The following is a 26,183-nucleotide window of genomic DNA, read 5'->3' as shown; positions in this document are numbered from 1 at the left end:
GCTGGATTATCTATATCTTCCACATTGGCTCCCATTTCTTCTTAAATTGTGCCTCCTCCTCAAAGAGGCCTCCATGTTTTCTTTCCGGTGTTTAACAGTGCAATTTTTATGTTGACACGTTTGCTTTTAATTTTACCGCATTTTGTTTTGACTTTTCTATGTGCTGAATTTTCCTTCCGACGACCGTATCTTTTTAGTTTTTTCGCATTTTGTATTTATTTATTTCTTCAGCCATTTCTCCTCGCCTTCCCTGTAGTTTCTACTCGCTTCAAACCTATGAGACTTCTATTGCTATATTCCAATCTTTTTCTGATCACCTTTGTACTTCTTCTTTCGTCAACTGAGGTATTTGTTTTTGTTATCCAAGGTTCTTCGTAGCTACTTACCTTGTACGTATACCAGCCTGTTTATCATCTATTATTGCACTTTTTAGGGACGTCCATTCGTCTTCTACTGCACTGCATACATCGGTATTCATTATCACAGTATTTACATCCTTTGAAACTTCAAACACTTCTCATCACTCCTCATTCAGCATTGCACTTCTTCCGTACGATTCCCTTAAGCTAGAATCCAATTTTCATCACAAGTAAATTGTGATCTGAGCTTGTGATGAGCATGCCTTACAATCCAGTATCTGATTACGGAATCTCTGTCTGCCTACAGTGTAATCTACGTGAAATCTTTCCAAGTCTCCTCACCATTTCCTGGTGTAATTCCTCCTCCTGTAATTTTTGAACAGTGTATTCGCTATTACTAATTGAAACTTGTTGTAGAAGTCAATTTTCCTTTCTCCTCTCTCATTCCTACTACCGAGCCCACGTTCTCTCATAACACCAACTTCAGTTCCTTGCCTTACTACAGCTTACAACAACGCACAATTATTATACTGCCATCTCTCTTTACATACTAAATTACACGTTCAGTATACTCGTGCACCTTCTATATTTCTTCACCTTCCTTGTGCGGTGTAAAACGTATACCTTAGCAACTGCTAGTAGCATTGGTTTGCTGTCAATTTCGAAGATAATAATCCTATCACTGAAATGTTCACAGCAACTCATTCTCTGTCCTACGTTTCCGCTCACTGTGGATTCCACCAATCCCGTTGCACTGATCAAAAATGGTAATATTCTCTCCCTTTTACCACACTGGCCCCCAATATATAAAGACCGAGCCTTTCAATTTCCTTTTTTAGAGTCACTAGTTCTTCCTGCTACATTCAGACTTCTGGCACTCCACACTCCGACTCGTAGAATGTTACCATTTCGTTGGTTATTCAGTCTTTGAATCATGTCCACCTTCCCCTTGGCAATCCGTATGGTGAATTAAACTGCAATATTTGGCAATAGCGAGATCAGTCTGACACTTTATTAGAGGCCACAAATGCTGTGGATACAGATTATGTGTCGTTAATACAGTGGTTTCCGTTACCATGTGCATCCTCATGTCGTTAATCACTGTTGATTCGTACACTTTTAAAGGGCAGTTTCCCACTCCAAGGGCAAGTGGATATGCTGATGACCTTCAACAAGGTCATTGACAATAGGAAGCTGTCCAGAAATTTTCTGCCGTCATTTGTGATAATTTTTATTCAAATTTAAGAAGTGACTGTGATCTTAGCTGGGATCCGGAGTGTTTTGATCATTAGTCAAGGACACTACCCATTTTTTCATGTACAAATGATTTATTCTAAATATTTTCGTACAAGTATATTACATTTTTAATTGCAATTGTAAGTAAATTATAGAAAAAGAAGAAAACGAGAGAAGCATTATTTGCAGTAACTTAAATTTCAACTCTACGAAGAACAGCTCTTACTTCCTCTCATTGCAGAGTGAGTCAAAGAATTCGCGAAACAAACACCTTCACCAAGAGCATTGTAAGTAGGCTGTTTAGGTTTTTATGTTGGAAACGCCACGTAGCGCTCTGTATGAAAATCACTGACTGTGCTGTGAGCAGTCTGTGGATGGTTGGACTCATTGTTGGTATATTCGGCATTGTAGTGTTGGGCAGTTGGATGTGAACAACGCGTAGCGTTGCGCAGTTGGAGGTGAGCCGCCAGGAGTGGTGGATGTGGAGAGACAGATGCCAGAGTTTTGAGAGGTTACTATAAGCGGACGATCTGGACGTGTGTCCGCCAGGAAAAGAAAATGTGTAAAGATGGTTGTCATGAATTGATAGATATATGATGACTTTTGAACATTATTAAGGTAAACAGATTGTTTGTTCTCTATCAAAATCTTTAATTTGCTAACTATGTCTATCAGTACTTAGTGCCTTCAGTAGTTTGAATCTTTTATTTAGGTGGCAGTATTGGCGCTCTCTGTATTGCAGAAGTTCGAGTAACGAAGATTTTTGTGAGGTAAGTGATTCAGGAAACGTATAGGTTATTGTTAGTCAGGGCCATTCTTTTGCAGGAATAATTGGAAGTCAGATTGCGTTGCTCTATAAATATTTTGTGTCAGTTTAGTGATAATCAGAATAAGCAAAGAGAAAACTGCTTGAGTACGTTGAGTTTTACTCAACCAGAAGTTCACCAGCACAGTCATTCATAATCTTGCAAGGGGATGTTTCAGCACGATGCCTCACATTAATGAATATCTCTCTTTATTTTTATTGTATTTAGATGATATCATAAAATTTAATATCACTTTTGTGGGCCCACTGCTGTTATTACATGCTAAATAAAGTTGTTTAGTAATTTAATGACTTCGTAAGTGGATTGTCCGTAGCTCGTGGTCTCGCGATTGCGTTCTCGCTGCCCGAGTGTGGGGTCCCAGATTCGATTCCCGGCGGGGTCAGGGATTTTCACTTGCCCTGAGATGACTGGGTGTTGTTGCGTCGTCTTCATGATCCCCATTAGGGTCAGGGGAAGGCAACGGAAAACCACCTCCACCAGGACCTCGCCCAGTATGGCGGTACGCGTCTCACACATCGTTCCCCTACGCTCTGTCAAGATGCATGGCACTTTATTTCCATAAGTGGATTACAATTTTATAAGCATTTTTTTTAATCGAGGTTTTTTCAAAGTAAAAACCTTGAATTAATCTTAAAATCATTTGCAATTTTTTAAAGTCGAAAGTCGTCATACCACACGTCCTTAGTGGAACGACGAGCCTTGGTGGGTTTTTGAAAAAGTCTGAGCGTACACCAGTGGTTTGGCTATGGAAATGAGCAACGTCGAGTCCACCTCGCAGATTTCTGTAGTCCTCCCACCTGGCATTTTCAAGACCGTTAGAGGCTAATGTCCTTCTTTGCTGGAGAACATAGCGCTTGACCGTTGCTTCTTTCATGAAGTGGTGCTACTAGGTTAAGGCTGCAGGAAAATGAGTAGCTCTTTTGTATTAAAGAGCACTTTCATGTTATTGTTTCGTTAGGGGCTGTATGTCTTGCCACAGCACCGTTTCCAGACAAAATGATTACATTAATGATGACATAATCTACCACTTGTGTAGTTCGCTGCCACACAAATCCGGTGATGCTCGACAACCCTTTATAATAATGTAGAACTTCTTAATGAGATCATCCTTGGCGCTACTTTAGCCGAAACATTACGCTCGCGACCGCTATTAGCTTCGGCCGTCACACTGGCATACGACCACAACGGTCCTCGCCCACTCGATAATTCTTAACAACTGGCTAGAGTCATAAATTACTCGATAGTATGCTTTCGCTGTCGCCACCAGACTCCTTGAAGCAATGACTGGCTTACTGTCTCAGACGTTTCGGCCAATCAAGGGCTGGGAGGTTCCTTGCTATGAAATAAGGAGTCTGCTTCTTTCAGCCGATAGGAAGCGACTGTGCTGTACCCAGGTGCTTTGTCTCTATTGAGGTCGAATTTGAGAGTGACAGTGAAGTTACATGGTCGCGTATATCAAGTCTTGGTGAAACTGAATTAGTTATTGGTTTAGCGGCCGCGGTGGTCTCGCGGTTCTAGGCGCTCAGTCCGAAACAACGCGACTGCTACGGTCGCAGGTTCGAATCCTGCCTCGGGCATAGCTGTGTGTGATGTCCTTAGGTTAGTTAGGTTTAAGTAGTTCTAAGTTCTTGGGGACTGATGACCACAGATGTTAAGTCCCATAGTGCTCAGAGCCATTTGAACAATTTGAGTTATTGGATTTATTTAACGGCCCTCCGATTCCGCTGTAACAGTTATACAGTCACTCATAGGAAGTCTATGGTCAGTAGCGGGGAATATTAGTTGAAGGCGAACTTAACCTCCCGAATATAGACTGGGACATCTATGGATATATTGCATGTGGTACAGACGGACCGTCTTGCGAAGAGCTTCCGAACGCGTTTTCCGAAAACTGTCTTGAACAACGAGTTCGATAGCGTACATACAATCGAAATATTTTAGACTATGCAGCCACAAACAGGCCTGACATTACCGAAGGCGTCAGTATAGAGACAGAGATTAGGTCCATGATGCCATCATAGCGACTGTGTTTACTAAAGTTAATAAATCAGTGATGGAGTCGACATCATTTGGTTCCTGTTTGATGGACATGGAGAAATTATGGGTAATGTTTAAACTGACAGTAAATCGTGCTCTGTTGAGATATGCAACGGTTATGTAGGTTAAGGACGAAGAAGATCCATCACGGTTTAACAAGGGAATTCGGAAAATCCTGAGGGAGCACAGGCTCTTACACTCTCGGTTCAGAAGATAATGCGCAAATGACGGGAGGCAATAGTTAGTAGAAATTTGTACATCTGTAAAAAGATCGACGCACGAAGCGTACAACTTATACTACCGACATTCGTTTGCAAAAGATCTTGCCCAGAACTCGAGAAAATTCTGGTTATACGTAAAATCGCTAAGCAGGTCTATAGCTTCCATCCACTGACAAGTGGACCGGTCTGGTGTGGCAATAGTAGATAGCAAAAACGAGGCCCAAGTTTTGAAAGTCGCGTACAAAAAATCATCCAATAAATAATCGTACAAACAAACCGTCGTTTCACCATCGCACAGACTCCAGTATAGAGGACGTGCTGTAAGCATCCGAGGCGTAAACAAACAACTAAAGAGCTGAAAACAAAGAAGTCACCAGGTTCGGATGGAATCACAATTCGGTTTTACAAAGAGTACCCTACGGAATTGGCTCCTTGCTTAGTTTGCATTTATTGCTAATCTTTCGCGCAGTGCAAAGTCCCAGGCGGCTGAGAAAAGCACAGTTGAGTCCTGTACATATACTAAAGAGCCAGAGAAACATCGCATAGGGCCCCCGCGAGCACGCAGAAGTGCCGCAACACGACGTGGCATGGACTCGACTAATGCCTGAAGTAGTGCTGGAGGGAACTGGCACCATGAATCCTGCAGGGCTGTCCATAAACACGCAACAGTACGATGGGGTGGAGATTCTTCTGAACAGAACGTTGCAAAGCATCCTAGATATACTCAATAATGTTCATGTCTGGGGAGTTTGTAGGCCGGCGAAAGTGTGTAAACTCAGAAGAGTGTTCCTGAAGCCACTCTGTGGCAATTTTGAACATGTGGGGTGTCGCATTGTCCTACTGGAATTGGCCAAGTCTGTCGAAATGCACATTGGACATAAATGGATACAGGTGATCAGGCTTCCGTACGTGTCACCTGCCACACTCGTATCAGGGGTCCCACATCGCTCCAACTGCACACGCCCCACGCCATTACAGAGCCTCCACCAGTTTCAACAGTCCTCTGCTGATACGCAGGGTTCATGGATTCATGTGGTTGTCTCCATATCCGTACACGATACAATCTGAAACGAGACTCGTCCGATCAGGCAACATGTTTCCAGTCATCAATGGTCAACGTCGGTGTTGACAGGCACGGCGAGGTGTAAAGCTGTGTGTCACGCAGTCATCAAGGGTACACGAGTGGACCTTCGCTTCCAAAAGCCCATATCGATGATGTTTCGTTGCATGTTTCGCACGCGGACACTTGTTGATGGCCCAGTACTGAAATCTGCAGCAATTTGCGTAAGAGTTGCTCTTGTGTCACGTTGAAAGATTCTCTTCAATCGTCATCGACCTCGTTCTTGCAGGATCTTTTTCCGGCCGCAGCGATGTCGGAGATTTAACGTTTTACCGGATTCCCGATATTCACGGTACACTCTTGAAATGGTCGTACGAGAAAATCCCGACTTCATCGCTACCTCGGAGATGCTCCGTCCCATGGCTCGTGCGCCGACTGTAACACCACGTTCAAACTCTTTTAAGTCTTGGTAACCTACCATTGTAGCAGCAGTAACCGATCTAATAATTGTGCCAGACAATTTTTTTGTATAGGCGTGGCCTATTTACGTACCTCTGTACTTGAATACACATGCCTATACCAGTTTCTTTGGCGCTTCAGTATAAGAAGGGTGAAAGAACGGACCCGCAAAATTACAGACCAATATCTTTAACAGCGGCTTGAAAGTTTTTTAATCAAAAAATGTTAATTATTATTAGCCTGAAGGATCTTCTGTTACCAAAAATTATTATCACGACAACAGACGCTCATCAATGTGTAAAGCTCTATCTCTGAGAATGTTATCGTTATCTACACTTCTTCAGTAGACATTGCTAGACTCTCTAGCGAAACTTTTTTATTGTTATCATAAAATCTGACATGTATCGGTACAACTTGTTCTGTGAAACCCCTTTTTCCGACAGGTCAGTATTTAAACATTTTGTGGAACTTATTACTATCGGACATGTTAGTATTCTGATAGGGAACAAAAATCAGAAACTAATTATTCTTCCTATAAATCATGAAAAATCAACTATCCTTTATTTGACAGCGATTTTTAAAATATTGTCTGACATCCCCTAACAATTATACTGTAATTCTCCTGCACGCAACAGCGGACTTATCTCGTCTTGACGCTGCTAGTGCGTGAATATTCTGCATCCAGCAACATGCTAAAATAATTAAAAAGAAATACTGCGATCTACGCAGAGTGCGACTCATGGCCACAACTACTGATGCAACTACTCCTCTTCTTCCTTTTTTTATATGAATTAAATGATAGGAAGGGGTTTAGTCAACTAACCCTAAGTGGGGAGAAAAATGAAAGGAACCAATAAAAGCTAGTTACTATATTCTGAAAATTGACCATGCACAAACTGTCAAAGCTTATTCAGACCCTTATTTTCCTTCGATAATTTGATTAGCGAAACTTTAGTGTGTCTCTAATCAATAATCACGCTACCAGCACGGACAAAGCAGTCGGCGATCTCTCCTGTCACTTGGCTTATCTCCACGCCAGGTTGGCGTTCGACTACTCTCAACAATTGTTCGCTCGCTACCACTCGCGATAATAATATCTCAGACTCAGTTTGTGTATGCACAGAATAAATAGCCAACTTGAAAAAAAGAAAAAAAATGGATATGAACGTCCTACTTTCGGGTTTGCTGTACAGTTTTTGAGCATATTCTCAGTCCAAATACAACAAATTTCCTTGAGACGGAAAAGCTTCTGCCAACGAATCAGCACGACTTTAGAAAGCATCTGTCTTACGAAACTCAGCTTGACCTTTTCTCACATGCTATTCCACGAAACATGGATGAAGGGCAGCTGGCAGATTCTACATTTCTAATTTCCGAAAAGTATTTGATACCGTACCCCAGTGCAGATCGTTAATGAAGGTGCGAATCTGTATAGGTTCCCAGACATGTACGTGGTTCGGCGACTTTTTAAGTAACAGAACCCAGTACGTTGTCTTTGACAGCGGGTGTTCATCATAGACAAGTTTCTCGTCACGAGTGCAGGAGTGGAGTGTGACAGTACCACAGTTTTTTCTGTATACATAAATGATCTAGCAGTGAGGGTGAGCAGCAACCTGCAGCTGTTTGCTGATGACGCCACGGCGTACGGGAAGATGTCTTGGTTGAGTGACTGTGGGGTGAGACAAGACGCCTTAGACAAAATTGCTTCTTGGTGTCAGGCATGGCAGGTAGCATTGAATGTAGAAAAAATGTAAGTTAATACAGATGAGTAGGAAAAACAAACCTGTTACCTTCGAATACAGCATTAGTACTGTGCTGTTTGACAAAATCACGTCGGTTATTTATCTAAGCGCAACGTTGCAAGGTGACATGAAAAGGAACTAGCATGTAAGGATTGTGGTAGGGAAGGCCAATGATCAACTTCGGTTTGTTGGGGAAATTTTAGGAAAGTGTGGTTCGTCTACAAAGGAGACAGCAAGTAGGACACTAGAGAGACCCTTTCTTGAGTACTCTCGAGTGTTTTGGATCACCAGCAGGTCAGAATGAAGGAAAGCATCGAAGAACACAGAGGCTGCTACATTTGTTAACGACAGTTTCGAATAACACGCAGGTATTACGGAGCTGCTACGTGAACACAAATGGGAATCCATGCTGACTGCAGAGGGATTCTGCTGCTCCTAACGTACATAAGGACCACGAAATTAGGATAAGAAAAATTAGGACTCATACATAGGTAAAAAGTTATTCGTTTTCCCCTCTTTCTATTTGCAAGTCGAATAGGAAAGGAAATGACTGTTAGTGGTGCAGGGTGTCCTCTACCTCACACCATACAGTGGTTCAAAAAAAATGGTTCAAATTTCTCTGAGCACTATGAGTCTTAACTTCGGAGTCATCATGAAACGTCCCCTTAGAAAAATTAGTGAATTACTGTGCTGATAAACCCCTTACGTTATTTGATTTTCAAAAAGCTGAGCAGAACTGAACGTTCTGACATTTCGCTCTTTACTTATTCTGGTCAACACTAAACTGACACACAATATTTTTAGCGCAACGCTGTCTGACTGTCAGTGATCTCCCTGACTAACAATATCCTATACCTTTCATGAATCACTTACCTCACAAAAATCTTCTTTACTCGAACTACAGCAATACAGCGAGCGCCAATACTGCCAGCTAAATAAAAGATTCAAACTACTGAAGGCACTAACTACTAATAGGCATACTAAGCAATTGAAAGATTTTGATAGAGAACAAACAATGTATTTGCCTTAATAGTGTTCAAAAGTCATTATATATATATATATATATATATCAGTTCATGACATCCAGTCTTACAAATTTACTGGATCTGATGGACACACGTCCAGATCGTCCACTCTTAAAATCTCTCTCCCCACAACCACCACTGCTGGCGGCTCACCTCCAACTGCGCAACGCGACGCGCTGTTCACATCCAACTGCCCAACACTACAAACACTACAATACCGAATATACCAACAATGCTAACCAGCCACAGTCAGTGATTTTCACACAGAGCGCTACGAGGCGTTACCAACATAAAAACCTAAACAGCCTACTTACAATCAGTCCCCTAGAACTATGAATTACTTAAACCTAACTAACCTAAGGACATCACACACATCCATGCCCGAGGCAGGATTCGAACCTGCGACCGTAGCGGTCGGGTGGTTCCAGACTGAACTGCTCGGCCACAACGGCCGGCTATAATAATATGATTGTCTGTACATGTACATCAAATACACCGATATCCGACCTATTCGGATAATTGCTTCGAGGCTTGTGCGTGTTTTTTTCTTTGTTCTTTCTTTGCCTTCGAATGTATTATTGTTTTCCAGATAATTTATGAGTTACTTTGGCGCAACAGATCGAATTGTGAATCTTGTTCTATTTAGTATTCATGAAATTCTTAATTCTTTATTTTGGATGATGTTTAATCAATTCATGTCAGTTAAGAAGGCCGGTTAACATACTTTGAGATTAGACTAGCCGATGCCGCCTTGCACGGTGTACTTCACTCTGTACCTCTGTTACAGTGTAGTGAGGGCAGCTGACTGGGTTGTCACGGAGCAGCATCGGCTCGCCCGGCCACGTAACGCAACGCGCTCGCGTGCCCGGCCAGTTGGCAGCGGAACTATTTTGGAGCCGCGGCGCCGCTAAATCTCTCGTCAGGCAGTTAGCGGGTGTGTCAGGGCGCGCTGCCCCTGGCCGGCAGCGGTCGGCCCCCGCCCCCGCCGCCGCCCCCGCCGCCGCCGCCGCCGCCCCCGCCGCCGCACCGGTCCGCCTTCGAGGCGGCCGGCATGGAGCGCAGCCAAGAACGCAGCCGCTGCGGCCGGCCTTTAGCTCTCCGCCGCTGCTGCCACTGGCCTCCCAGCAGGCTCTGTTGCCGGAAGGAGCGCCGGAGCTGCAGGGCCGACACGAGGTCGCCGGTTCATCTCTTCGCCGCAGGTGGCAGGCAAAAAGCTTCGGACCCTGAAGCTCAGTAATCTACATCTGCATCCACACTCCGCAAGCCACCTGACGGTGTGTGGCGGAGGGTACGCTGAGTACCTCTATCGGTTCTCCCTTCTATTCCAGTCTCGTATTGTTCGTGGAAAGAAGGATTGTCGGTATCCTTCTGTGTGGGCTCTAATCTCTCTGATTTCATCCTCATGGTCTCTTCGCGAGATATACGTAGGAGAGAGCAATATACTGCTGGACTCTTCGGTGAAGGTATGTTCTCGAAACTTTAACAAAAGTCCGTACCGAACTACTGAGCGTCTCTCCTGCAGAGTCTTCCACTGGAGTTTATCTATCATCTCCGTAACGCTTTCGCGATTACTAAATGGTCCTGTAACGAAGCGCGCTGCTCTCCGTTGGATCTTCTCTATCTCTTCTATCAACCCTATCTAATACGGATCCCACACTGCTGAGCAGTATTCAAGCAGTGGGCGAACAAGCGTAGTGTAACCTACTTCGCCGGCCGCGGTGGTCTCGCGGCTCTAGGCGCGTAGTCCGGAACGGTGCGACTGCTACGGTCGCAGGTTCGAATCCTGCCTCGGGCATGGATGTGTGTGATGTCCTTCGGTTAGTTAGGCTTAAGTAGTTCTAAGTTCTAGGGGACTAATGACCACAGCAGTTGAGTCCCATAGTGCTCAGAGCCATTTGAACCATTTTTGTAACCTACTTCCTTTGTTTTCGGATTGCATTTCCTTAGGATTCTTCCAATTAATCTGGCATCTGCTTTACCGACGATCAACTTCATATAATCATTCCATTTTAAATCACTCCTAATGCGTACTCCCAGATAATTTGTGGAATCAACTGCTTCCAGTTGCTGAACTGCTGTTTTGTAGCTAAATGATAAGGGGTATATCTTTCTATGTATTCGCAGCACATTACACTTGTGTACATTGAGATTGAATTGCCATTCCCTGCACCATCCGTTAATTCGCTGCAGATCCTCCTGCATTTCAGTACAATTTTCCATTGTTACAACATCTCGATACACCACAGCTTCATCTGCAAAAAGCCTCAGTGAACTTCCGATGTCATCCACCAGGTCATTTATGTATATTGTGAATAGCAACTGTCCTATGACACTCTCCTGCGGCACACCTGAAATCACTCTTACTTCGGAAGATTTCTCTCCATTGGGAATGACATGGTGCGTTCTGTTATCTAGCAACTCTTCAATCCAACCACACAATTGGTCTGATAGTCCATATGCTCTTACTTTGTTCATTAAACGACTGTGGGGAACTGTATCGAACGCCTTGCGGAAGTCAAGAATTACGGCATGGTGTAGTATGACCACTCTACTGGCAGTCTACATTCACATTCATGTACAGTGTCTGATCTAAAGAATCTGGACACCAATTATTGCTCATTAATATGGGGTGTGTCCACCCTTTGCCTTATGACAGGTTGACTTTGCTGGGGAACTTTCAGTGAGACGTCTGAATCTCTGTGGAGGAATGGCAGCCCATTCTTCCTCAAGAGCCGTAACCCGAACAGGTAGCGCTATTGGATGCTGCAGTCTACAGCAAAGTCGGCGCTTTTCAGTCCAAAAGTGTTCCATTGTTCTGGTTGGGATACTAGCAGCCCAGTCTATTCCAAGAATGTTGCTCTCCACAAACTAATGCCTCACAGATCATACTTTGCGACAGGATGCAATGACAAGAGTGTAATGTTCTTACAATATGTAATGAAATGCTTAAATGATTGCCTGAACTGGGAATGCATACAAAACTGTAGTTATCGTGTAGCACCGGCCGGTGTAACCGAGAGGTTCTTCAGATACTTAAGATTCAATTAATGTCCAGAAAGTGTAGTTGGAAGGCTAGTCAACTTTATTATATATCTCCTTTCCGCAATTCTGAAGTATTTCAGAAATTGTCTAATATGATTATTAAATTGTTTTATATTTAAAATTATCCCACCAACTTGCTGATATCCATCATAAAGAACTAATTATGCTTCTGTAAAGATTGGAGCTCATGTAATTCAAAGTGCAGATTTCACTTCTTCAAGTTTAAGTTTGAATGTCTTTAAAAAAATTTCTTGATGTTTAACTTAATTCTTTCTGGTAATTTAGTCAGTAACACAATCTTCTGTTGTCTTCCCTGAACGTCAGCGTAACTGAAATGATCAAACCGTTTTGTTTAAATAACTTCATGTATGTATAACTTAGTATGTATTTGGAATGTGTAACATTTTTTTCTTTTTAACAAATGTTTTTACAAAAAAAAAAGAGCGGTTCGAGGCGCTTCAGTCTGGCACCGCGCAACCGTTAGGTCGCTGGTTCGAATCCTGCCTAGGGCATGGATGTGTGTGATGTCCTTAGGTTAGTTAGGTTTAAGTAATTCTAAGTACTACGAGACCGATGACCTTAGATGTTAAGTCCCTTAGTTCTCAGAGCTATTTGAACATTTTTTTTATCGTGTAGCGTGTCGTAACCGCAAATGGTGTGCTTATTCTGTGTTACTGTTAACAAAACGTTATAGGAACTGATTGGGCAGTGCAACTCCCAGTACCAATAAAGAAATGCAGTCACTCCAAAATACATTCAGCCCCTTAATTACTGAATCCTATGGTCCTGTTCAAAACTTTTAATTTTGGTCCCTGTGCACTAACAAATAAATAACATTGTCGTACCTCTGAAGCAGTAACGGTAGACAGCGTTATATTCTGCTCACTCATGAAGGAGAATAAAACATACTAGCTACAGGCTCAGTGGTGTGCCATGCTGACCGTAACACTCTGAAATAGACATGAAATTCTTTTGGTTCATAAAATGAAAACATTTAAGAAAAATTGAATGTCTTTAAAAAAACATATGACTTGGACAGGGAGAGGTAGTGATTTGGGTGAATTACTAACACTCACTTTTTCAGTACTGAAGTTGTATTCGAAGCTAAGTTTTGCTCTTCAAAACATCTGACAATTGAAATCTTCTTTACTAAATGAAAACTTTCTTTGCTTAGGTAGTCACAAAAAATGAGATTGGTACAGCAAGTATTATCTAACCTCACTAAAGAGCATAAAGACAAATCATCAAATTACGTATACCTGTGTTAGCAAATTTTAGAAAAATTATAAAAGAGAAATATCTAACTCGCCTATACATAAAAAATGGTTCAAATGGCTCTAAGCACTATGAGACTTAACATCTGAGGTCATGAGTCCCCTAGACTTAGAACTACTTAAACCTAACTAACCTAAGGACAACACACACATCCATGCCCGCGGCTAAATTCGAACCTGCGACCGCAGGAGCAGCGCGGTTTCGGACTGAAGCACCTGGAACCGCTCGGTCATAGCGGCCGGCATACAACAAATCTGTTTCCGTACTTTCTGGGGATATTCAGCATAGAACTCACAACAAAATTGTTAAGGCTTTCGTGGCCACTTGTTGACAAACTGCCTATTGGCTTCTGTCTCGGGTTCTTCGGCCGACGTTCATCTGAAGATTTTTCTGACGTTTAGCCAGCACATTCACCGGCAATGGAGGGTGAAGCTTTGACAATGCCAGCCACTCGTGCTGGCGAAACGTCAGAAAAATCATTAGATGAACGTCGGCCGAAGAACCCGAAACAGAAGCCAATAGGCAGTTTATAGAACTCACTGTTACCGATTATCAACCAAATCAATTACACCAACGCGCTGGCAAAAGAAAAGTAATAAAAACTTCTATACCTTAACTGCGAGAAAACGTCTACTTCGACATTTTTATTTCGAATAATACATGTACTCGTAAAGCTACTTTGTAATATCAATCATAGCATCACTCATCATTTTAACTAATTTTTTACCTGCGGTGTAATACAAAATATTGCTATGAGAAATCCCTAAATTATAATCTAAGACTTGGTGGCTTTACAGAGCACTGTACAGAAACTTCCTACTGCATCCTCTTTCGCTCACAGACTGATACACACTCACTGCAGTGCGTCAAGTACTCTCTTACCCCAACTCTACAATCTCAGACCAGAAGCAGTACCTTGGGCTCTGGGGTCGTCGAAGGTTAGCGATCCGCTTTATACAGCCCTTCAGAGACATGCATCGTTTACAATATAACAGTTTCATTTTACTTTACATTAGTATCATTACAATATTCGGGTGCCACATATAAGTGTACCCCAGCAGACTCCTTTCAAGGGTTATACAGTCATCGTCTCTCAACCGTTCCTGTGTTGTACACAGTCACAAAACACTGTAAAATGTGTTCATATCCTCCCACATGTAGCCCTTTCTTAAGCAGAATAAGGGGACCACATCCGTAACCACGAAACATTCCACTACTCCGTTAATCCACCTACTCTGTACTTCACTATTGGCATTACACATGACGACAGGTTCCGTTATCCAGACAGTCACCAAACCCAAACACATCAGATCGCCACAGAGTATGTCGTCTTTCATCACTCTAGTCAACCAAAGAACCACCTCATGTGCCGCTTCGGGTTTTTGACAACCAACCTGCACAATGCTCGATGTTCCTTTACTTCAGGTCTACCTGATCTCGGTGAAGCTGTGGCTGTTCCTTTACGTTTCTATTTCACACTCACTTCAGTAAGAATCGATTTGGGTAGCTTTACAAGGTTTGAAATGTTGGTGATGGATATTTTAGTTTGGTGACATCCGATGACTTGCCTTCGTCGTCGTGTCTCATTCTTAGTAACGTATGGCACCGGCTGTCCTTACCTCGTGGTTCCGTCTGAGCTGCCAACTGTAACCTGGAACTTCTCTCTTAAAACACCACAGGAACATGACAGGATTGTTTTTCCTCTTCTTATACATTAACTAACAATTTCTCACACTTCGAGCAAGCTTCCATTCATCACAGCAAATAAAAACACATCCTGTATCCCCTTTGGTCACCCAACGACCATACTTTTCCGTGGATTACAGTGTCATCAGCAAACAGTCGCAAATTGCTGCTCACCCTATCCGTCAGATTATCTATGTACGACGTCTGTTAGAAGAGTATACGACCTTATTTCTTTTTTTCTTTTTTTCGCGAGCACCAGATAGATTTGAATCTAGCACGCTAGCCGTCCTTGATGCTTCATGTTCACGCATGAAGTTTTTCACGTCTATTCGGAAGATTCAGACGGCTTTCGGTGACAATGCTGTGGGTATCACACAGATATTATGGAGTGCTACAAACACTTTAAAGACGGCTGCACGTCGGTGGGGTGCGAGCCATACTCTGGTCGTCCATTAACTGTCGAAACGACCAGATCATTGTCCAAGTAATCGCTGTGGTGATGTGGGATCGTCGTGTGACCACAAGAGAAACTGCGAAAGAGGTGGGCATCACTTTTCCGGTGTATTTTTCCATGAAGAGTGTGTCGGCCACAGCTGCTGACGGTAGAGTAAAACCAACTTTTTGTAAACGTCTCACAAGACATGCTGGACTTCACAGACAGTGACCCCGAATTCGTAAACACCATAACCACTGGTGACGAGTCCTGGGTGTACGAGTACGACCCGGAAACAAAGTTTCAGTCGTCAAAATGGAAGCATTCCTCGTCACTAAGACCGAAGAAGACCCGTCAAGGCGCACCAGTGTCAAAGTGATGCTGACTTATTTCTTTGACTCCCACGGCGTAGTAAGGCACGAATACGCACCACAGGTTCAAGCAATGACCAAAGAGTACTACGAGGATGTCTTCCGTCGCCTACGTGATGGTCTATGACTTGTGGTCAACAGGAAATTGGCGCCTCCAAAAAATGTTCAAATGTGTGTGAAATCTTTGGGACTTAACTGCTAAGGTCATCAGTCCCTAAGATTACACACTACTTGACCTAAACTATCCTAAGGACAAACACACACACCCATGCCCGAGGGAGGACTCCAACCTCCGCCGGGACCAGCTACACAGTCCATGAGTGTAGAAATTGGCGCCTCCATCACGAAAATGCTCCAGCACATTCCTCGCGCTTAATTCAGACATGTTTGGCGAAAAACCAGATTCCTATGCTTCGATTGGCTCCTTATTCTCCTGATACGGTCCCCTGCGACTTCCGGTTGTTACCCAAACCGAACAGGCCATTGAAAGGAACGCGATTTCTGACAAGAGACGACATTACGGCAGCAACGTTAGCCGAGCTTAGCTCCATTCCGAAACTTGCGTTTTCGGCACCCTTCCAACAATGACGGCACCGCTGGAAGAAGTGTGCGGAGTCTCAACGGAACTACTTTGAGGATGATTAAGTGTCCAGCGCTCAAGCTCAAAGATCGGTTACTTTTCTAACAGACCACGTATGTAGAAACAACATCGGTCTTACCACACTTCTCTGGAGCATGCCTAACGATATCCATGTCTCTGATGAACATTCGCCGTCCAGCACAACGCATTAAGTTCTGTTACTTAAGAAGTCTCCGAACCACTCACGTATCTGTAAACCTATTCCGTATGCTCGGACCTTCATTAACTGTCTGCAGTGGGCCATTTTGTCAATGGTTTCCGGCCATTTTTGGCTCATCGACTGCCGCTCAAACCCTGAACCCTAGCTTACTATATACCAAATGTTTCAAAAATACTTTTTTTTTACAATCTTTGGGGGACAAGTTCCTTACATCGAAATAAGAGAGACGTTCATATAAATATATGAGCAGTGCTGCGGCCCGCGCTGGTGCTGTTTGTAGGTTTCTGTCCTCTTCTGGAAGCCAGGCCGTATCGTTTAGTTGATCTGGTTGCGGTTGTATTCTTCTCATGTTGAATGGCGCCACTTGGTTTCACAAGCGTTGCCTGTCCGCTAGTGGCAGCAGCTGCGGTTATCGAAGTATAGTAACTTTGATCCTATCTTTGGGGCGAGACGTCAGTGGACTGCCGGATCGGAGGTCTGTGGTCACGAGGGTGCACGAACTCGTCGTAAACCGGATCCTGCAAGCCTTAAGTAGAGTGCGTTTGGATTCAAGTAGAGAAACCTCCACCATTGTGAGATCTTGCAATTCTCCAGTGACTTGGGTTCGTGTAGCTGCTCGTAGTGTTGCCGAGGTGAAGAGCAGCGAGTGGAGTGCTTGGGGAAGGAGGATCTGATTAGCTTTTCTGGACTTCTAATTACTATTTATTGCGTTCACTTTGTTGCTATTTCTTAAGTGCAATCAGCGGTATTTTTCCTGCTTCGTAGCCGCTAATGCCCCAGTTACCTGCCTTGGGGTTTAGTGTATGTAACGGCAGTGTACGTTTCCTCGCCTTGCCACTGCTGTCCGGTGAGGCGTATAGTTTTGACAGTTTTCTTGGTTGTAAGTTGGTTGGCGATTCTTCTACTCTGGTGGTAGTTATTCCTTTATCGTTCTGCGTGCTTGAAGCACAGTATTCTGTGGGCGGAGTCCAGACTGCCGGGGCCTAGCGGTTCTAGGCGCTTCAATTTGGAACCGCGTGACCGCTAGGGTCGCAGGTTCGAATCCTGCCTCGGGCATGGATGTGTGTGACGTCCTTAGGTTAGTTAGGTTTAAGTAGTTCTAAGTTCTAGGGGACTGATGACCTCAGATGTTAAGTCCCATAGTGCTCAGAGCCATTTGAACCAGACTGCCGGTTCCGGCTTTGGCGTATTTTTACGTCTTTGCATTTGGTTTATTGGACGTCAGGTAGTCTGAGAAAGACTATCATTAGTCACTCGTTAGACTGCCACTAGTCTGAGTTACCATCTCGTGAAGTTAATGCAACTCTTGGTTGCCTATCTCATCGCTCGCGAAAATGTTTTTTGCCGGACCTACTCAGAGGTCGATTCCTGGTGCTCCGTCTCTGACTGGCCCTTGTGTTTTATTATTGTATTTGCTGTTTTACTGTATGTTTCTAAATTTTTTATATAATTCCCATTCTTGGCGTTACAGCAGTTTTAAATGGTTGTGCTACCAAATTTACCATCATTTTGTCTCACCCATTTGGTGAACAGTTGCTTGTCTTTTTAAATTAACATTGCTATTGCATTGCTGTTTTACAGTAAGTTTGTTAAATTTTTTACCATTGCCGTTCTTGGTGTTATAGGGCTTCAACCGTGACTGTGGTTACTTGCATTTAAATTCTAATTGGGATCACATTAGCTTATGTTTAAAACATTCTTTGCTATGTCTGTATTTGATGTTCATTTGGTAAATTGCAACGCACTGAAAGCATTATTAATTACACAGCTGTTTATTCCTTCATTAACAACGTGTGATATCTTTATTTATTGCTGAGTCTGGAATCACCGTTTTAAAATAAATGTTTGTAATTGCAATAGGGAACCAACAGTAACTGATTACGGCCCCGTCCACAATCGTAACCGAATCCTGCCCTCCTAGATTCCAGGTTTCAATATACGTTAAAGTATCCTAAGTTTTTTAATGAAAGTTAATGAAACTTTATGTTTAATTCATACATAGTGTCACCTTGAAAGTGTCATCAACTGAGAAACTCATAATAAATGTTAATAAAACGTCGTCCTCTTGCCCCCATGCACGCAAGGAGTAACAGAATCATGGTCTGTCTCACACTTTCATATACTCCCTGAGGGTGTTCGATATTTTGAGGGATCCCTTGATAGGTGAATGAAGAGTTTCTGTACCCAGATTGTCCGCTGAATGAACCGATTGTATAAGGTGCCCAAGAGAGAAAATCTAAAAGGATTGAGGTGGAGGGAACGTGCAGGCCATAGGACTGGTCCTTCTCCACCCATCCTACAGTCATGATAGATACGAGCCAGAGTATCTAGAACAATGAGATTAAATTATGCTGGAGAGTCACACATGTCTTCTTATTTATATGGACACTTCCGGTAATTCTAACATCAAATGACAAATGTAAACAAGCCATCGCCATCCGGGATACAACGGACACAATAGGGTGAAACCTTCTTTGAAGAAGTGCCTTGAAATTGTTGGGGTGTACAGGGAAAGCTGGTGAACGTAAACTTTCATTAATAACACGAAAACTAAGAATCTTCTATAAACGAACTTCTTTAATTGCTTTGGCATAACGAACCAGTTCCTAAAGTTTGTAAGAGCGTTTCCGCATCACCCTGTACTTAGCCGTCTCTGATACAGACCCGAGATCGTCTACCTCATATGTTGCTAAAGCACAGTAAAAGCTTCAATCCTGAGCAACAAAAATGTAATCAAAACGAGCAGAAACGCATGTTTTGTGAAGAGGATAAACCTTGTCTTTTGTGTTAATGTCGTTATCAGTGACAGCTGCGGACATCATGTTTCCTGTCATGCCTACGATCTAAAATATTTACATTTGTCGTAAGTAGTTAAGCTGATCATCTCTAATCCTCAGAAACAGCGGAAGAGAAAGGTGACCAACAACCAATATTGGTCGGCCGGTGTGGCTGAGCGGTTATGGATGTGTGTCATGTTCTTAGATTAGTTAGGTTTAAGTAGTTCTAAGTTCTAGGGGACTGATGACCTCACATGTTTAGTCCCATAGTGCTCAGAGCCATTTGAACCAACCAATATTACATCGGAAAACATTGCCTCTACAAGGAAATGTGAAAGATGGAGAACAAACAGCAAAATTCTGGAATAGTTTTCACTGATGAAATTTAAGAGAGACTAGCTCAAACTAGCTAGCTAGTGCTTCTCCAGCAGGAATATATTTACTTGATTGTTTTACGTATGTTATGTAGTATGTATGAAGTAATACTGTATTTTCTTCAAGGAATTTTTACTGGAGCAAAGTATCGTGCAAGACAAATACATACACACGTATTCTAAAGAATAATGCCTTGTCGATGCGACGAGTCTCTTCTGTTTCAGTTCAATGTAATCATCGCATCCTGATCTCTTCTCGATGTCTTCCAAATACGTCATGCTAGGCTGTCCTCTTCCTGTTTTTCCCAGCACTTCCCCTTCAAGAATATTCGTGACGGAGGTGTTGTATCTGATGACATGTGCGATAAATTTTAATTCTCTCTTTCCAATGCCTTTAATAATCATCTCTTTTCGTTGACCTGCCTCAAGACTCCCACATTGCTTTTCTTTCGGTAGAGCTCCTTCTTGTCATTTTCCGCCATATCCACATTTCAGCAGCTTCAAATCGATTCCTTTCGAATTTACCCAGAGTTCAACTTTCACTTCCGCAGAACAGTGCGCTACACACAAATGATTTTGCAAAGGATTTTCTAACATCGGTATTCATATATTTGCTGATTAAAGTGCTTCTTTTTCTTTTTTTTTTGAGTTATAAATGCCTGCTTTGCCAGTACTATCTTCTTCCGCTTTCTCAAGCATCGATTACCCTCTGCGTTTATACTACCTAGACAAGAAAACTTTCAGCTTCTCACTTCTGACGTCATCAATTTTTATTCTGGTTTTAATTACTCCAACATTTTACCGTACTGCCATTACTTTTGTTTTCCGTTTGTTCATTTTTAATTCCCATAGTTTAAGAGCGGCTGAAAGGGCTTGCAACGTTCTATTCATTTCTGAATTGGTAGCGGCTCTTTAGAACTATGAAAAGAATAGGGCATGACTAGAAGGATCGAAGAGTAATGAACCAACTGCTTCAGAACCAAAAAACAAACAAACGTCAGTAACGTAGAGGAACGGGTCAAGAATAGAAAAGGAGTTAGACAAGGCTGTCCCCTATCCCCATATTTATCATACGTATTCATTGAGGGAGCCATTCAGATCATAAAGAGGAAAGGGTATGAAAGGCAATGGTGAAAGGATACACTGAATTAGATTTGCTGATGACATCGCAATAGACTCCGAAAAAGAAATTAACAGAATGTTTGAAAACGTAAGTACTTCCGGAAAATGGAGGTGCAATGAACCGTGTAGTCGGCAGAGATATATCACTCAAGCGTGAGGCACTGGCAATATCCTTGCTTGGTAGCTAACACCCCACTTAAACATTTCCCGACTACAGAGTAACCAACATATAGCGTAAATTATGTAATGCTGCCTGTAGTTGTCATTTTTTTTCTTTATTAGTTGCACGATTGCAGAATTTCAGTCTAACAGCATTATCAAATGTCGTAACAAATAAATAAATTCATCGATGGCACATTATGCGCCTTTGCACATTTAAATAGCGCCCACCAGCATGTGTTTATGAGTGCAGGTATCGTAGTTGTCACAAAACTGGTATCGCTACCATCTTATCAGTTTTGTGACAACAGCGCTAAGAATACGTGGGTTCTGGCCGCAGTCACTAATGTGACTCCAAGGAATCTCCGAGATACGTCCGAAATGGAACGTTCAATACGATCTATACCTGTTCATCTGAAGATGAAATGAAACGGCCGCTGCATCCCTGGCAGGCAATACCTGTCTTTGTTAAGAATGGTTTGACGCAAAAGATATACAGACTTTGGCTGTGAGCGTGCATTGATTGAAATCAATGGTAAAAATTGAAAATTTGTGTCGGACCGAGACTCTAACTAGGATCTTTTGCTTAATAGGCAGAGGCTCTGACCACTAAGTCATTTGGACACAGTCGTCATTGGAACTGCATGGACTACCCTCGTACAACTCCCACCAGACACGAAATTCTCAAGTTTATCAGGCACAACTAATGCATTGCCCCTTATCCGTTATCCTCAATACACGCGGTATTTTCGCTATTTCCATAATACACTCATGCTCATAAATGAAGGATAATTGCAGAATGTGGTTCCACACAACGTGGCACTACACAAAACTGGCGCTAATAGCACAGGCACATAGGGAACACACACCACACAGATCTGTAAGTCCACGGTATTGGTGATAACTTGGGAAATCGTCCCGAAACACATGTGCTACAAAACGACACTGTTTCCTGCGCATGTACCCCGTTATCAATATGGGATGTGATGACCATCCACACGTTCGCAGGCACCACAACGGGTTGGCATACTCTGGATGAGGTGGTCGAGCAGCTGCTGGGGTATAGCCTACCATTCTTGCACCAGTGCCTGTCGCAGCTCCTGAAGTGTCGTAGGGGTTTGAAGACGTGCAGCGATACGTCGACCGAGAGCATCCCAGACGTGATCGATGGGGTTTAGGTGTGGAGAACAGGCAAGCCACTCCATTCGCCTGATATCTTCATGATGGCAGCTCGGTGGGGCCGTGCGTTATCATCCATCAGGAGTTAGGTGGGACCCACTGCACCCCTGAAAAGGCGGACATATTGCTGCAAAATGACGTCCCGATACACCGACCTGTTACATAAAGACATGCAGGGGTGTACATGCACCAATCATAATCCCACCTTAAAAAAAAAAAAAAAACTGTAAAACTGTGTGAAATTTTATGGGATTTAACTGCTAAGGTCATCAGTCCCTAAGCTTACACACTACTTAACCTATCCTAAGGACAAACACACTTACCCAAGCCCGAGGGAGCACTCGAACCTCCGGCGAGACCAGCTGCACAGTCCATGACTGCAGCGCCTGAGACCGCTGGGCCACGTCACACCATCTAACTACGACGACCTCCATACAGGTTTCTTCAAGGGTATTAAGGGGTTGGTATCTGGTTCCTGGTTCACGCCAGATAACAACCCGGCGAGAATCACTGTTCAGACTATACCTGGACTCGTTCGTGAAGATAACCTGGGACCACTGTTCCAATGACCACGTACTGTGTTCTTGACACCAGGCTTTACGGGCTCTCCTGTGACCATCGGTCAGTGGAATGCACCTTGCAGGTCTCCGTGCGAATAAACCATGTCTGTTCAGTCGTCTGTAAACTGTGTGTCTTGGAGACAACTGTTCCAGTGGTTGCGGTAAGGTCCCGAGCAAGGCTACCTGCAGTACTCCGTGGCCGTCTGCGGGCATTGATGGTGAGATATCGGTCTTCTTGTGGTGTCGTACACTGTGGACGTCTCGTACTGTAGCGCATGGACACGTTTCCTGTCTGCTGGAATCGTTGCCATAATATTGAGATCACACTTGGTGGCACACGGAGGGCCCGTGCTACGACCTGCTGTGTTTGACCAGCCCCCAGTCGCTCTAGTACTCTACCCGCCAAATGTCATCAATGTGTGTTCTTTGAGGTATTTTAAACGCACAGTCACCATTATCATGTCTGAAAACGTCTGCCCACTTACTCGCTGAACCGTACTCTGACATGTATCAACACACCTCTGAGCATGTGGACTGCTGCCAGCGCCGCCGTGCGGCGACCGCAGGTCAGATGCACCACATGGGTATACCCCGAGGTGATTTAAACCCGCAAACCGCCGACCAGAGCGTTGTTTCACCATGTACCAGCATTATCCTTTATTTATGAGCATGGGTGTAGTTCGAGCCTGGTGTGCGTGTGCACTGAAGAGTTAATTGCCCATCTCGCCTTAATTACATATACAGGGGGAACATTAAGAAAAAAGACAAACAGCAGGGACGGAATCCTGACTGGAAATCGAGGAAATATTGTCCTATGGACATGTGTTCGGGAACGCATCGTTACCACGGTAGGTGGCTCTGACGAATGACATTTCCTCTAACCACGTGCATTGTGTTCCTTGTGTGTTGCAGTCTGTGTGAGTGACGCAGGGTACTCTAAGCAGCAGATTTGTTCGGTATTCACGCCGGGAACAAGCCGAGATCGTGGTTGTGTACGGCCAAGCAGATGGAAACGGTCGAGAGGCAGCACTGCTATACCAAAACAAGTACTCTCGCAGACTCCAAGGACATCACACAACATTTCAAGACCTTTTTGCCCTTTTGCGTGATCATGGGTTCTTTCAGACGGACGAACGTGCGTGCACCAGATCTGGAGGAGGAGGAGATTAGTATTTATCGTCCTGTCGGCAATGAGGTCATTGGAGCTCAAGCTCGGATTAGAGAAGGATGGGGATGGAAGTCGGCCGAGCCCTTTCGAAGGAACCATCCCGGCATTTGCCTGAAGTTATCTAGGGAAATCACGGAAAAACTAAATCAGGATGGGCGGACGTGGGATTGAACCGTCGTCTTCCCGATTGCGAGTCCAGTGTGCTAACCACTGGGCCATCCAGGCAAATGCCGTGATGGTTCCTTTGAAAGGGCACGGCCGACTTCCTTCCCCATCCTTCCCTAATCCGATGAGACCGATGACCTCACTGTTTGGTCTCTTCCCCCAAAGAATCCAATCCAATCCACTGCGCTACCTCTAGAGAGTATTGAGACGAACCCAAATACAGACTTAAGGCAAGTGGCCTGCCAAAATGATGTGAGTCAAAGTATGATTATGTGCATACTGCATGACAAACGCCACTATCCCTGTAACAAATGCATGGATTATCAGGAGTCGATTACCCTCCAAGGGAAGGGCTCTGTCGATGCGTTTTGCATCAGACCATCACAATTACGAGATTTCTGTCATCAGTCCTTTTTACCGACGAAGTAACCTTTACGAGAACTGGCATCATCGATGAGCATAATCGTCATCTGTGGGCTACAGGCACATAGCATAATACTGCTCCCAACAGCCTGCGTCCGTGGCGTGGTGCACGTTACGAGCCGCCGTTCATCTCAATGGCGGCGTTTGTGGAGACGAACATCGGCCTAGTGTGGCAAAAATGCACCTGAAGAGCCGACACTTCCATTGATCGACGGTCGGATCCCGATGGCACCGTCTGCACTGCAATCGTAACCGATGATGTAGTTTGGTCAACATGTGAACACGTAGCCGGCCTGGGTGACCGAGCGGTTCTAGGCGCTACAATATGGAACCGCGAGACTGGATGTGTGTGATGTCCTTAGGTTAGTTAGGTTTAAGTAGTTCTAAGTTCTAGGGGACTGATGACCTCAGAAGTTCAGTCCCATAGTGCTCAGAGCCATTTGAACCTTTTTTTTTTGTGAACACGTAGGGATGGTCTGGTGCGGGGCTCTTTGTTCAACAATGTACGATGAACGGCGTGCTCCGAAACACTTGTGCGTGCTCCAGCTGTGTGCACGTTCGGCAGAGATACCACAGATCACCATCTATCCTGCTTTACAGGGCAGAAAAGACTCTGAACCTCACGATATGTTATGAGACGTGGATGTCCAACCATTTAGCGCTTTCCTTCTACCTCATTCCCCAGATGCTCACGACAGTAGCACGTGAACACTGTTTTAGAGATACTAGTTCACAGGCGTAGTATTATCTTTCAAAGTCGCTTATCTCAATCGATTTCCCCATTTGTAGCCCCTATCGTAGCCGCCACCAGGGAGTATTCAACGTCGCGGAGGCAGAGGTCATATGTTTTCGCTTATCAGCGTATATAAGAATGGTTTAGTTCATCGTGTCTGTCCAGTGTAGAGCGAGAAATACGATGTTCGTGTAACGACTAGTGTACTTATCCCCTCCTGGCATTAGAAAGTGGAGAACCGCTCGTTCTCACGCACGTGACGCGCAGAACCAGAGAGATGTACTGGCTGACATTCCAGCCTAGCATTACGGGCAGCGCGCCCAGTTGTTCCCTCCTAGCGACGTCGTAGATCACGCTCCAGCAGTGAAAAGGCAGAGGTCGCAGGTTCTCGCGAAATAAGAATGTACGTGGGAGGGAGGGCCCGGCTGACCTCTGGGCTAGGTGGCCTCGACGCCGCTCCGGTGAGCAGGTAGGCCGAGCACTGCGGCCGCGCCGCGGTGAATGGGCGACCGGGTGAATGAGGTCGGCCGGCAATGAATGGAGAACTTGCCCGCATTGTCTCTGCGGGGCAGACCGGGGCGCCCTGTGGGAATCCGTGTACTCGCCCGCGCGGGAGCGCCGTCGCACCTGCCTAACAGGCGCTCCGCTGTTCCGTTGCCAGGTTACGCCAGTGGACTGCCGGGCTGGCCCGCTGCCAACAATGGCCAACAGTGCCGCAGGCTGGCGCGCGTTGTTACAAACTGGCGACGAAAGGTTCTCGTTCCGTGCTATTAATGTCGAGACACTGTTGTGACACACACAGTGGTGGGGACTGCTCTGTGTGTGTCCAAAGAACAGGGTGGGCGAGAAGCCCTTATATTCATTATAACATTATGAATACGGTATCTGTAGATTCATTAAAGCTCTAGAGTTCATCTTTACGTTCTTCAGGAGGTACAGGTAAAATCACT

The 26,183-nt window shown here is 44.2% G+C and overlaps 1 protein-coding gene across 1 annotated transcript; it reads right to left on the bottom strand.

Annotated features, from left to right (window-relative positions):
* Positions 1–9,905: 9,905 nt before the first annotated feature.
* Positions 9,906–25,789, bottom strand: LOC126292985 (transcription factor JunD-like). Its single transcript, XM_049986258.1, has 2 exons — positions 25,664–25,789; positions 9,906–10,121 (listed from the first exon to the last, which is right to left on the bottom strand). The coding sequence occupies exons 1-2, from the start codon at positions 25,787–25,789 to the stop codon at positions 9,906–9,908; spliced, it is 342 nt and encodes a 113-aa protein (XP_049842215.1).
* Between the last annotated feature and the right edge of the window lie 394 nt (positions 25,790–26,183).

Source organism: Schistocerca gregaria, chromosome 1 (assembly GCF_023897955.1).
Source record: "Schistocerca gregaria isolate iqSchGreg1 chromosome 1, iqSchGreg1.2, whole genome shotgun sequence".
NCBI lineage: Eukaryota > Metazoa > Arthropoda > Insecta > Orthoptera > Acrididae > Schistocerca > Schistocerca gregaria.
This window is presented reverse-complemented; position numbering and strand designations above follow the sequence as displayed.

What these genes read in the sequence shown, in the direction of transcription:
- LOC126292985 (XM_049986258.1), bottom strand. Translation starts at nt 25,789, where the DNA reads ATGCGGGCAAGTTCTCCATTCATTGCCGGCCGACCTCATTCACCCGGT. An exon ending in CGAGGCCACCTAGCCCAGAG is followed by an intron (nt 10,122 to 25,663) that starts GTCAGCCGGGCC and finishes TCGGCCCTGCAG; the next exon opens with CTCCGGCGCTCCTTCCGGCA.